Raw genomic sequence first — 14,680 nt, 5'->3', positions numbered from 1 at the left:
AAGAAAAATTAAGTTAGGAATTAAAAAAAAATTAGGGCCCTCAGGGTAGTTATTTGGCAAAATGAGCCTGCTGGTATGCTGAGTCTGCCACTTGTACTATGTGAAGGTACAACATCTGTGTGCATTACTGCTGCAAACAGAAAACCTTGGGACTGGATGGTTTTGCTGATAGGGCTGAGCTGTCTGGCTCCCAGCAACTAGAAGGAGCAGGTACAGCACATATTTCAGATTACATCCTCAGGAAACAGCTACAATTTCACAGCTCCACTTTTCCATAAAACAGCTCTACCCCACCCAGGGTAGTCTTTGTCTTACAGTATTCATGCCATGTAACTGTATTCAATTTTTCCATGCTGCCAGAAAGTGTGGCTCCAGTTTAAATTTGCCCATGCGTAAGGATGTACAGTGGACTGTGTTCAGGGTCAGAGGGGCCAGTTTGACTTTTAGGCACTTGGCTCTGGGAGGGGAACTCACAAACTGGAAGAAGGCTGAGGTTCTTCTGTATTTGCATAGGAAGGGGATTCAGGTGGCCAGGAGGCTGAGTGAGGGCTGGAGTGGCTTTGCTGAAATGCCACCTCTCCCCCAGCCCAGATATCTAACTAAAGGGCAGTTATGGGGGCAAGCCTACATGCAAGGCTAGACAGAGACACCTGAGCTAACTTCAGATGAGTCACTCAAGCTGGCTGTGCTTCTAGAGTGTTTGCTAAATTAACGTAGCCTGTTCTCATCAGGACTACAGGTATTTTATAGCATATTTTGGAGTTAGATGTGAGATCACTTTTCTCCAGCCAATGAGCCTGACAGATGCAAACCAGGACTGGACCAGAAAGTGCAAAGCCACAGTTCGCACTGCTTCTGACCCAGCGTGCCATGAGGTATGGCAGAGGGCTTTAGCTTGAGCACAGCACTCTGTGTGCCCTGGCTAAATGATGTGCAAGCAGAGTTGCTCGTGTCAGGTTGAAAAAGTCTATGCACAAATACCCAAATAGCTCCAGTGGAATGTAGGGCTAATATGTGCACTTTGAGTCCCCGCTCAAGCACCTAAGTGTCTTAATGACTCCAGATCCTGCTGAACTAGCCTAGCCTGCTCTTTGTTGGAATCTGGTGTCCATTCACTTATAATTTGGTGGCCCATTCACCCATTCACACCATTCTGGTGTCCATTCACTAGGTTTAGTTGAAGCTTTCTAACCCTGAGTGATAATCAAGTTGTTTGGAAAAACTGTTGGGATAACAGAAAGTGAAAGAACCATTGTAATGACCAAACCTGAACAACAAAATTTTCATACTTAGGACTGCACAACATGTGTAGAGTTTGTAAATGAGGGAACTTACCCATCTTCTTCCGGATACGGGACAGATCTTCGTATGATGGTGTACTGATGACGCTGGGTATTTGATAGACACTTACAGCCTGTGTGATTGGCAATTTTGATTGGCACAGGCTCAGGAACACTTGTCAAGGGAACCGAGATCTCAAAGAGCTAGGTGGGTGAAATAACATTTATTTTTCAGTTTCCATTATACAGTTAATATTTGGAGTTTTAAATCAAAACCTCTTATCCTTTGCCACCATTTTCCCCACCCTTGCTCTTTTCTAGAGATAATTACCGTAGGTATAAATAAGTGGGTGGGCACTGAGGGTTTTGAAGAGTAAGCAATGCCCACCAAGGTAGGAACTTGCCAAAATGCTGGTCCCAGTGCTGTATTACCAGCCATTAAACACCCAAGATCATTCCAAGTTATTTGCAAACACACTCAAATGCCTCTTCTGGATGCTAGGGACAAATGGAAAAGATACAGGTGTTGGAAACTTTGTTCTCAATTATATCATCAGTTGAATCTCAACCACTTACAGAGACAGCTATTTAACTGTCCTAGGGTGTAGTCACAGAATGCATCTTTAGGGGCCTAACTTAACCCCCACAGCCTCCTCAGAAAGCGAAGAAACAGGAATAAATAGAGGAGAGTTCATTCTGCTTCAGCTGGGTTCCTGCAGGGCATCATCCTGGAAACATCTCTCTCTTGACTGTAGCAGGAGCCTAAGGAACCAAGCAGCCTACTTTCAGTGCATCCAAATTGTTTAAGGTGATCTCTGAGTAGCCTTGTGGAAGCCCTGGTTCTTTGGGCAGCTACGTGCAGGAGCTGTTGAAGTGACCCACACCCCCTCTGCCCCCACAAGCCAGCTTCCTTCCCATGGAAACCAAAGCATAGGGTACATCTTCACGTGCCAGCATGTCTTGGCTTAACGCTGCATCCACATGTAGGGGATGAGAACTATTCCTAAGCCTGACTGCTTAGTCATTTAAATTTAAGTGTCGCAATGTCTAACTGCATGGCATGAATATCCTTTGGTGGATATTTTATACCAAGGAAAAAGAAATGCTCTCACTAATAGGGGAGTAATTCCATTCATTTTAGAGGAGTAAATCTGGACTGATGGTGGTGTATCCAGGAGTGGAATTTAGCTGGGGGCTTTGAGGGAATCTTTATTTTGAAGGATGCTAAAGGAATGTTACACTCTGCAAAACTGCAGTTTTTCAACAAACTTATGAACTGCTGCTCCAAAACCACATGAATAAATAAATACTTTTTAGCCTGACCTAGCTCCCTGAGCTGATCGGATGTCTTTTGTGTGTGGCCAACAGTTCATAACAGCTTTCCCCTTCTGGTGTGGAATGAAAGCAATTAATGAACATTGACGCAAGAAGGACGGGCCCTGATTTATTTTACTCCAGCTATATTCCAGTACAACCAGACACAGTGGAATTATATTCCAACAAACCTGAAACAAATACAGAAGTGAATCAGACCTGCTCCCCATGAGGACTTCAATTTTCTTTTTAAAACAACCGCCCTCGATCTTTGTTCTGATTTAAAGAAAAGCCTTTTTCATAAATAGGATTAAATATATTACTCCAAGTCAAAAGGTTTTATCAACTATAAGTAGGGATGCACGAGGTGAAGATTAATCAAGGAGGACCAGTTTCCTGTGCTCCTTCTGTAGGTAAGAACATGGATGGTTTCATCTGTAGAGCTGTTTGAAAGTACTAAACTTGGAGCTCTGCTCAGGGTCACCTGCTGGAGCAAGGTATCTCTGTACATAGACACTAGAGGGAGTCTACAGAAAGCAGCTCTCTGGACGCTCTCTTTATGCTCACTTTTTGGCACTGGTCATTAAAACTCAGGTATTTGTGGCCTGTTGCGCCTAAGCAGTAATTGGCTACTGGTTTAAGCCTTTCTTTTCCAAAGTGACTTGTGATTTGGGACATTCAGATCCTGAGGCATTCAAATTGAAAGCATCTGTCCTCTCCTGTTGAAAATGTCCACTTTTTAGGCTCGCAAAACCGCATATCCAAAATTATTAGCCAGTCTTTTTGGCACTGACCGCAATTCTGAAAATGCAGCTCTCGGACTCCTGGCCTCACACAACAAAATTTCCTGGACTCTCTCTTAAACCTTTGGTGCAGAGGATTCCCACAAGCCAATACTCTCAAGAGGTCCCAGTTCCAAGTAACAATACATTAATGAAAGATTAAACTCCTTAGCATCACGTGAGCCTGCAGTCACTTTCTCAGGGCCTGATTTTCCATCTCTACGCATATATAGCCATTTTTAATAATGCAACATGAATGTAAAATGTTATTGCACATGCCTGCATTCACTCCGCATGGATAAAAAATTAATTCTTCTGTTTGTTATGATAGTGCAGACAGATCTTTCATAACAGGGTCTCAGAAACCAAACATCCTCTTTCTCCTCCCTTCTTGGAGAGCCAGGGTAAAAAGAAAGCAGATGAATAGCCTCATTTACCGTTTTCGACACATAAGTTGTACTTGTGTTCATGCAGCTCAGACTCTCCTCATTGCAGCAGCCTCCACATCTGAACACATTCACGCAGGGAGGCTTGAAGAATTTGTTGGTTGTTGTACCCAGCTCCTTGGCAACTTCCACACAGGTTTCCCTGGGCACGCATTGAGTCTTTTGCCATTCCTCATCTATGACTGGAGAAAACACCGTTTTTATGAGCAATCATCGCAAAGTTAAACCTCTGAGGCAGAAGCATTATATAAATAAAAATGAAGTGCTGGCAGGCCATTTGCACTTACTTGGAACGGTTTGCACTTACTTGGATCGATCTAAGGACCAGAGAGAGTCTGAGTGCAAAATTATCCCAGAAACTTACACCAGCTGCACTGGCAGAGAGGTCGTTGCATTTATACGCCTTTAGCTTTCAATGCAGATGACCAAAATCTCCATTAATTCCAGTGGGTTAAGTGGAGCTGCATCGATTTCCCCTAGCCGAGAGTCAGCTCCACAGGCTCTGTCTGACAAAGCTGGCCCACACCCTGTTCTCCCGTTCTCCAGGGTAGACCTCCTTACTGTCATTTTATCCTCTCTTAGCATGTACCCCACTGCAGACTCAGTAGAGCCTGGGCCTGACTGCAAAAGCACATTAATGATTAACAGATTCCGGTCAGAGGGCATTAATACTCCTACTGGATGTCAGCCAGCGAGCACCGTTTCCAAAATGTTTAATGAAATCCAAGACAAACACTCTCACACCTCAGTACCCTCAGGGGGTTCGAGTTTGAGTAACAGGAATATGAATTCAAGCATGATTTATCTATTGAAAACACTGTGACATCTTTCAGATACAGAATTGTTGTCGACTAGTAATCTATTTTAGACTGATCTGTCAAATTCTGACTGCGAGAAGGAATAATGCATTAACTGACTGAACCAGAGGGAGAAAGCAGTGACATTTACATGATATTATCTCGAGTCTTGTTAAGAGGTAGCCCTGCTTTTTTTGGCTTTTGCTTACCTGATTCAAGTTATGGAATTACTCGAGAGCCATCGATGCTTATGCTTTAAGTCCTTCTTAAAATTATGAAAAACATTTTTCCTATCTGTCCCCCTTCAGCAGGCTTCTGAAAGATCAAAAGCAACTTCTATACTGTTAAGCAAATTGCTCTCTCTTCCAGTGCAGTCCACCTCCCTACGATTGTGCAAGCAGTGCATACATTTACAGGGAAGTTCTAAAAAAAAAAAAAATTCTGGAAGACTTTTAATCTAGATGCTATAGATGCTATACTTTGTCTTCAGATGAGCATTTATTTCTCTTTTTCTACCTGACTTTCCTTTTATTATTTTGAATTTTTTTTAACTGACTGTGTATGTTTAAATCAGTTTGTTTATTCCTGCAAAGTCCTTCCCCAGGGTTGATTCACTCCCCTTTCCAGTCGTGCAAAAAGTACAAGAAATAAGCGCTTGGGGTCCAGATTCTGATTTTACATAAATTAAGAGAAGAATCACTAAAATCAATAGAATTTTCTAGAGCAATGTTAGTCTATCAAAACAGCAATCCAATCCTAGGCCTTAAAATAGAAAATACAGTGTTTGCCAAACTCATTAAGGTATGTGCATGTAATCACTTCAGATGTCACTTCAATGAGTGTAAGCAGTGATGACCTTTCCAACTGCACACATCCGCACTTTATTAACCACTTCTTTAGCAGCAGGGCTGTTATAGGAAGGGGCGGTCAAAGAAGTGGGTGTCACATTTTGTTCAGAAGCACCGTGGTCACCCTGATCTTTTCCATGAGCAAGCGCAAGGCATCTGCTGAGAAATCTGGCTCCGATACAGACTCCAGCTTGAAAGCCCTGCAGTCCTAGGTGAGCTGAGATGCTCGGGGGAGGCTGTGGTTCAACGGGGTGAGACGAGCTTTCAGTGGATTCATCGTTAAAGCTCTAGAAAGGAGGAATAAAGTCCTGAATTCGCCCTGCTGGATTTGGGGCGCTGTGGAAGATGGTCTAGCAGTGGAACAATGAGGAGCCTTGACCCAGCCTTCTCATCAAAACACTTTATTAAAACAAAGCAGATGCCCTTGGCAAAAAGATCAATGCTTAATGACTGGAAAGGGTGTGGGAAAGAAATACATGTTTATAGGCTTGGGTTTTTTAAAAGGAGCTTTAGTACCTTGAACATATTAAGATATTAGAACAAAAGTAGTTTCTGTCCTGGGATAATTCTACTTTGGATAGAAGAATGGAGAAGATGACCCAATAGGCTTTTTTTAACTTAAATTTCAGTGGCTTGACTTTGAATGAGAAAGCTGACATCTCTGTGTCTACAGTTAGACTTTTAAAGGAAAAGTAGGAAATGACTTAACAGCTGTTCCAAGTGATTATAAGAAAATTCTATCTATATGACTGTAGTCATCTGACTTTATTACCTGAACAGTTACATTATTCTGCCATTGAAAAAGCCCATTGCAATATGCACTGCCTCAGTAACACTTGACAACATCCTCTGTTGTCTCACTGTATTGACAAAAGGAATATTTTAATTTTTTCAGAAATGCTGGTGCTCACTAAATGAGCAATAGTGAATAGAGAATTACAGCATTTGACACTGGGTACTACTTCTAAGAAGAGCTCTGTGGACTCCTAGACTTGTAAAGGTGAGCAAACAAAATGTGTATCATTAATTAAAGCCCTTTTAATTGTTCTTCCAGCATATATTGCATTATTTTTTTCTGCAGAAAATTTCTATGAGAAGTTTAAAACCATGCCTGTCATATGAAAACCCTTTTCAGACTGGCACTCATGTCTGCATTTCTGTGCTGTGGCTCAGAGAAGCAAATTAAGGCCTTTGCTCAGCCATAATTTAGCTGAGTAATGGTGTGCAAATGTGGCTGTGGTTATTGTAAAAGTGGTATTGGAACAGGATCAGCAGTATCTGATTTCCCAAAAGGAAAATAATATGATCATATCACTTCAGGGTACAGACTGAACAAAAAAGAATAGCTCGGTCTGTCCTTTGTTAGGCTACAGTGTAGTTTTGCTGTAGGATATCCATTTGCTAGAGGAAAGTATTGTAACTGATCCTTTATTTTACATCAGTGAACATATAATGCCTCTCGAGTCTCTCACCTACAAGGAATAGTATTCATTTTTGCTCCAGGTGAGGGAATAGATTGTGATTCCCCGCATTCAGGTGCTGGTTGGTTCTTTCAAGATCTACTTCTTCTCTCCAGAGAGACTTCCTCAAATAGAATGGAATTAGGACGATACCTCCTTCCTCTGCAGTTCCCACCCAGCCACTGCTGCTGATACAGTGCCTTATATCAGAGCACACCTAATTAAAAAAGGGGTTTCTGTGCCTGCAGGAAAGCTCGTTTGTTTCTGCCTGTAAGCAAATTCTGAGATTTAGCCTAATGCTGCTGGCCAGCTGCTTGGCCAGTCATTCCAACCTGTTCTTTGCACGTTGACTTCCCCTCCTTTCTGTGGACTGACAAATCCATACATAATACATCCTCCCTTTGGAGAGTATACAGAGAACAATAAGCCTGATCTGGCTGCAAAACAGGGAGGCAGACTCAGGCTATTGCCTGACATTTTTTCATACAAACTAATTTTCCATGAATGCCCTGTTGTTTCCAGTATGGGTGTTTTCTAGGAAACCCCTGGTACTTAACCCTTTACTGGCTAAGAATCAGTGGTCCTGAAGCTGAGATCATTCATCTGCAAACCTGCACCTACCTTTCAGTGTATCGATATCGTAGAAAGCAGCAGCAAATCTGGTGGAGCGATGTGATGCAGAGCGGGAGTCTAAATTGGCCAGACTTTTGAGTTTTAGCCTGCATTTCCACAGCTTCCAGTCCTCAGAGTGAGTGATGCGAAGCAGCTCTTCCAGGCTGGATGCTCTCCTGATCTGCTGTTCTGACCGCTCCAACGCTGACAGAGATGTCCTCTGCAAGGAAAGGGGGAAGTCAGAAAGCCAGTACCTTTACAGCCTGTCCCCAGTGCAGCACACGGAGCACTCGTACAAAAAGGCAGCACGTTACTGAGGACAGCTGAGAATACCTGGGAAAACAAGAGCACACAGAGATGTCCTGGGCTTTGACAGTGCCCAGCGCCAGACCGATCTGCAGGATTTGTGCCCATATAAATCAGGAAGGGGCGATGACCACTTCTTCACCCTTTCCATCACAGCCACTACAGCTATTCGGCAAATGCAGGCTGTACTCCCCATATCCCGGCTCCCCAGGGAACCTGGCAGACACCGATCACGTCGCTGCTGTGCCTGAACTGGCCAGCCATGCCAGCATGAATCCCGGGCCACCCCTATAGACCACCTGAAAGAGTTCAGCTGGTGAGCACAACCCACGTGCCTTTGCAGCAAGCCACCTCAGGTGCCAAAACTCTGGTGCCAACCATGAGACGTCGCGGCAGGGGCAGGTGATACAGCTGGAAGCTGCCTTGCGTATGAGGGCCCATCCACGCGGCGGGCAAACACAACGTTCAGCATGCTGCAAAGTGGAGGATTCATCTGCCATTCCCCATCCTGACTACCGTTTGAGTCATGCCCGAGTCAGCCAAAGCAGCCTCAAGTCCAGCCGCCGTGCTGTGGCTGTGCGGCAGCGTTAGCACAGTCATTGCATTTTCCATCTGCGTGATGTACGTGACCATTCTCCACTCCCACGGGAGAACACTCCCTACCCCGTCAGTTTAAAGTCGTTATTCACTTCAAACATACCTGTTTAACAGAAACTTAATATTGCAGAGCACCCCATAACGATACTGGTTTCTTTGGCTGCTGCTTTCTGACCTCTGTGTTTGTGCCTTATCAAGACACTGAGTATTTATTTCCACTGACTCACCAGACCTGCTGAAAACTATTGCCTCCAACCCAAGTAAAAGGTTATCTTTGTAAATAGCTGTGTTGCACTGGGCTGGTGCTCTCAGCTGTACTCTCTGGTCATGCAGTTGACTGTATTTTTTGACTTGCAAATAAAGGGCTGCACTGCCAGCTCTCATAAATAAAACGCCAGTCCTTAAAGGTAAAGCTGAAATATAGGAAGCTGGTGATGAGGGGTGTAGCAGCCTGCAGTCTGCACCGGTAGCAAGACACTGCTCTGTATAGGACTGGGGAAGGGGTGGGGGAAAGTGTCACCTAGAAAAGGATCATTTTTAGATGAGATCTGAAACCCAGGCACTGACTGCATCTGTTGTTTGTTATTAAAACATCTGTGGCATTTATTTTGCAATGATACAGATGTTAGCTTGTACATATGGCCAAGTTCGTTTTTGGGTAATTACCTTCCACTGACCTAAAATTCCCTGTGTAGTTAACTCACAATAAGTTATTTGCTCTTCTTTTATGCCCATACTGAACATTATATTGTGCTTTAGCAAGCTGCCATGTTGCATTACAAAGATGGCTGGTTTTCATAGGTGAATGATTTCTCATATATTTCATATGTGGTGAAAACTGGAAAGCCTGTCTCAATACTTATGGACAAATAGGTCAGAAGGAATGTGAATACTTAGCACCAGTAACTGAATTTCAAGATAGTTTTACAAACAAGCTACCCAGAATTTTGCTGATCTAGGAAAGCTGAAATCCAGCTTGAGGTCAATGCGTCAAGACTCATTTGTTCTAGGAACCGCAGCTTCCATTCACAAACTGTCTCCTTGACCCTACAAAACACGCGAGAATAGGACCAGAGCTGGTGTAATGGGACCAAAGATATTAAAATTGAACTCCGTTAACAATTAACAAGATTTTTTTCTCTCTCTTTACAGTAAAAACATGTTCTAGCTGAATCAGCATCCAAGACTTCTAAACTAGAATGAAATTACAGCAAACCTGTAAAATGAGATGATGGTATTCTGTAAATTAGAAGACATATCCCTGCACTTCTTGTAAGGATCAGCAGTTTGGGACTAGCTTTTCCATTTCTTTCACTTAAATATCAAGAGGTTTTGTTAATGATCATTATATGAGCAAAATAAATAAGTTTTAAACCTAAGATCAAAGAGAACAGAAAAAGTATACATGCCTCCTTGTGGTAAGAAAAGATCTCTGGGCTTATCTAAAGCAAGAATTTGTATTGCTTTAAGGATTCTTGTATTTTTAAAGCTATACAAGTTCCTTAATGTGGACTGAATACACTGAAATGAACTGACTTTATGCTTTCACAATTACTATTGTATAGAAAGACGAACAAGTAGTAGAAGTATTTTTTATACCCAAAAAATGCATCTCCAATAGGATTTGAAATGTGGTAATTAAAAAAATGTACCTCTGATATTGATGCATCATAGTGGTGTTGACAAAGCCTGCCTATGTGTGCACGTTGTTCCTTCTCTGCTTTTACTGTTTTTCATATACTGGAAACTGGAGGAGTACAGTCAAAGGAAATGGAAGGAGCAGTGCTCACTACAGAATTCCCTATACAGTCATCAGAAATGTATCCTAATGAACTAAACCGTGATTATCCAAAACTCACCCAGAGCCCTTGGGAATGAGTTATTGCTTCTCTGTCAGCTCCAGCCCTGTTCAGTGTTGCCTGGGCTATTCAACCCTGAAGTGAATCTGTCGCCTCTACTCTCTCCATGTTTCCTAACACTTATCCAAGTTCTGCAATTTGATGGGATCGCCAGTTGCCTACCAGCACAGTGCCAGAATAATTGTCTTCCTTCTTGTATTTGACTTATTCCTGGAGGGAACAGATTCTACAGCTGATTTTATAGCTTCTTCCCAGCAATCCCTATCCAGTAAATTTCCTGGTGCCCTTTCCTGTAACAACAGCAGCATTGAGATGAAGTGCAGACTCTCCCTCTGAGCACTGCTGACACTAGGCAAGGTGGTGAGCAGAAGGCACTGCTAGATTTTAAGGGAGGGCTGAATCCCAGATAGCTGTAGATTTTTACAGTGTGGACATCTATTTTGTCTGTGAGTCAGTCACTCTCAGCTCCCTCTATAGCCAAGACAGAGAAATATAGACATTTTTAGAGCATATTTCATTTGAAATCGCCTTGAAAGTCTTCCTGCTGGCTGCCCGGCAAGCCCGATCACCAGATCACAAAAGGTATTTGTGTGGTGGATCTTTAGTCAAACAAATCTCACCGCAGCTATCTATCTGGGGTATAAAACATCTGAAGAGGCGCACCTCATTGTGTTCCAATCTACCTAAGCGCCAAAACAGGAACAGTGAATGTTGCCTTATATGTTTGTTTTGACTCCTTTGAGACTACTACAAATACTCTCACCCTAAATGTTCTTTTAAACACTTGCTGGAGCACAGAGTGTTCAGCATCTAGAAGGACGTCCCTCATCCTTATACACTTTGACCATAGAGGTAGCTATCCACAACTTAAAAGCATTCAAAACTAAAAGCTTAAAAAATGAAAAGAAGGCGGAAGGTGCATCAGCAGGGCACAGCCTTACGGCCTCAGACACCACAGACTGAACTGCTTCTGTCGGGCACTCTCTTGCTGCGGTACAGCAGCACTGAATGGAGTGTGGTCGCAAAATCTTTCCGAAGCCTTCATTTCTGGTCATCCTGTTTTGAAAAGGACAGCATCAAATGAAAACACAGAACCTCTTCAAATCTCAGGTAATACCAGAGATGGCGTGCCGTAGGGCTGCTAGCACCACACAGATGTGGAGACTTCTTTCATGTACTGCAGTTTAAATTCAAGCCCTGTTTAGGTATAGACAAACATACTCTGGCTGACTGAAAAGCCCCACTTAGAACAGTGCAGCTTTGCACAGAAAGATGAATAAATGTTTCAAAATGTGAAGCTGGAGGAAGGTGTTAGGTTCAACAGCATCCCAAACCTACCCCTCATGTGACGATCAAGGACTTTATCCCCTCTCACAGTGATTTGGAGTGGACAGCAGTTAAAATCAGCATTTGAACAGGAGGGGAGCTCCCCACTCAGCCACAGAGCAGGGGGAAGCATACAGAGCGGTCAGACCTCCACTGACACTTTTGGGAGATCCAGCTCCTCATAAAAAGCAAGAGGAACAAGCCGCTGTCTGTCTGTTTCTCCTGACTAGTCATCTGCACATGCTATTTCCCACTTTTCAGGTACCCTGGCCTCCCTTTTTTAGGCTTTCTCTGGTAACTACAGTCCTTCCTTCCAGGTTCCTCTCCCCTTCTCCACTCTGCTCTCATCATCTTGTACTGCTTGGATCCCACTGTGCTTTTGTGTTGTTTATTTTTACTCCTTTCCCCGTATTCCGCCAGGTGGGAGTCTAATGAGACCTACCTCAGGCTGAACTGTTCAGCCTCCTGGTGCAAAGGAACGTCCATTTTTCTCCCTGCCATGCCCTCACTCCACTTCCCTTAGGTTGGCCCAGATTTTAGTAGTCAGCTGGGGTGAGCCATCACCACTGTGGTAGCTGGTTGTAATGGCTGCAACCTAGACGTGGAGAAGGAATTCACTGCACTTGGCGTAGTTCACAGAGGTAGCAAAATTATCATCTCTGGCCCCAGAAAGCTTAAAATACACATTAAGGCTTGAGAGAGAAAGAAAGTAGAGAAGGAGCCATTGGCAAAGGGACAGGGCAATGTCCTTTACATGCTCCCAAAATTAACAAATTACCTGTAGGGCCATATCACTGGAAAGCTCCAAATGTCCTAAACTTTCAGTACCTGTAAATGTACACCCTGTAGTCAACCAAATACATAATGCTATTGCCTACAAGAAATGTTTGCGTAGAACTCATCAGTAACAAATATCAAAGTAGTAGGTTTAAGTAGTTCATTCTCATCTCTTCATCTTACTGCTGCTCTTAATATAATTTTTCTAAGTATCTTATCTAAGAATGGATCCCATACCCAGAGATAAAAATCAGATTCGTATTTAAATGAAGTTGTATGTTTTTCATAACATTGACCTCTCATATGTTCCAAAACTATTCTTCAACTCAAAGAGAAATATCTGTTTTCCTCTATTTGAGCTATGAGCAACATCACTGACATCAGGAAATGATAACGTGGGTTAGCATTGTGATTTTTGGATAATTACAACTTTTGTCCTTCCAAAAAAACCCATAATGGGCTATCTGTCTTTTTCCTAGCAATCTCAGATGCCAGAAAAACCCTAAAAGTAGTTAACATTGGAAAGGAACAAGAGAAAAAGCAATGATACATTCAGTGGCCTTTCCCACCTTTAATGCTGGCTTAAATCAGACACCGAGGTCATTACCCTGTTGATTTATGCTATTCAAATATTTGGCTTATGCATCACATCATACAGATGCACAATCCCACACATAGTCTGCACTGCTCAAACTGGGCCCCTTCTTGAGAATTAGTATTGACAATCTCCTATCAGGTGCTGCAGTTCAGCAGTTTGCACTTTTTCTCCATGCTTGACAAGCTCCTAGGTTTCTTGCCTAAGAAAAAATACCCTATCCTTTTCAAACTGATGTCTGACTGAGTCAGCAGAACCCACGTTTGCAGAACACCTTTTTTTCACTTGTGCCACTCTTTCCAGCCTGACACAGATGGTCTTTGCATTAATGTTGTATTTCAGGATCTCCTGGAGGTATTTTGAACAACAGAGGAAAGATGTGTAGAATAAGATAGTAAAAGAAAGGCCCACTAAAGTCCTAAATTTATTTGAGGACCTATAGCACAAACACATGCCTAGGACCCAAAATTAATTCTTTTCAAGGCCATCAGTAACTATCAGAACCTTTATTTAAGAAGACAGATGCATGGTGAATAATATTTTGTGTGCATGAGAAGGCAAAAATAAAGATTGATCAAAATCCATATTTTGCTCAATCTGAGGAAAGTCCTGCTTGCATTTCACTCTGTACTCAAGCACACCCACAGACCCAGGAAATACATCCTGAAAGCTTACACAGATGACTACTTTCCTTAAGCCCCAGCCTTGCAGTCCTTATCCACAGTGGGACATAAACCTCTTGTTAAAGCTGAACACATGTAAGAGCTCTTCTGAAAAGGAATGTTTTTCTGAATTAAGGTCACAGATACTATTGTGGCAAGTGCTGCATAAATACTAATGGAAATCTTCGACATTATCACTGCGTCTGGCGCCAGGACAAATGATTAAGGAACCTCTCAATAACCTTGCACTGTTTTATGATCCATCCTCTCAGCGGTTAAGCAATAAGAAGGTAACAGCTTTATCTTGCCAGGGAAAGCAGATTGTAGCTGCATAACACAGAGTGATGACTCTCTTAATGCCATTGTATCGCAAACACGGCCAAACAGGTTTAAGCTAAGTTCAGACTAAATCTTTCGAAATTAACCAATCTGGGGGAGAAGTTTCATTGCAAAGTGAGGGCACCTGGACATCAACAAAGAGTGCTGGCAGCATGTGAGGACATTTTGAACCTTTATGTGAGTGTTGTGTGCTTAAGGCACCAGTAGCAGCTGCATTCAGTTCAAGAGAAGTCATGTAGAAGGCGAAGACTTGATGCAACCAGAAGTTGAACTCTCCCCGTTGAACTCCCCCCGTTCCAGTGCTGCCTGAAGGCTATGCTCAGAACTATACTCAAACCAGTTTAAATACTAGGTAGATGATTCATTGCCACATAAAAATACCAAGGAACTTTGCTGCTATGTATGCTACACCTGAAAATAACCTTCTTTTCTTCTGTGATGCATTCCCCAAGGTGTTTTTATGACAGTGTATGAGCTGATCATAGTTACAGGCTCATCTTGTAGAGATAGAGTGCCTACAGCTCCCTGGCATCCCACGACCATTAAAAATAAATTTTAAAAAATCTGATCCTATGGGTCATTCACCTGACTGAATATGCACTAGTTATCTGAGACTCCTATTATAGTTAATAGAGAAAAATAGGTCCATTGGGTGCCCATTCATCTCATTCTAAAGTCTG

At 42.7% G+C, this 14,680-nt stretch overlaps 1 protein-coding gene across 2 annotated transcripts in view; it reads right to left on the bottom strand.

The window, feature by feature from the left end:
* Nucleotides 1–14,680, bottom strand: part of VEGFD (vascular endothelial growth factor D) — a 35,605-nt gene that overhangs the window by 4,841 nt on the left and 16,084 nt on the right. For both annotated transcript variants that reach the window (XM_075521994.1, XM_075522002.1), the window contains exons 3-5: nucleotides 7,549–7,759; nucleotides 3,814–4,004; nucleotides 1,336–1,484 (exon numbers count right to left, since the gene is read on the bottom strand). In XM_075521994.1, the coding sequence (XP_075378109.1) occupies nucleotides 1,336–1,484; nucleotides 3,814–4,004; nucleotides 7,549–7,759 (551 nt within the window). The remainder of the gene's footprint in view (nucleotides 1–1,335; nucleotides 1,485–3,813; nucleotides 4,005–7,548; nucleotides 7,760–14,680) is intronic.

Source organism: Mycteria americana, chromosome 1 (assembly GCF_035582795.1).
Source record: "Mycteria americana isolate JAX WOST 10 ecotype Jacksonville Zoo and Gardens chromosome 1, USCA_MyAme_1.0, whole genome shotgun sequence".
NCBI lineage: Eukaryota > Metazoa > Chordata > Aves > Ciconiiformes > Ciconiidae > Mycteria > Mycteria americana.
The sequence above is the reverse complement of the archived record's forward strand: the minus strand, read 5'-3'. Positions and strand labels throughout refer to the sequence as shown.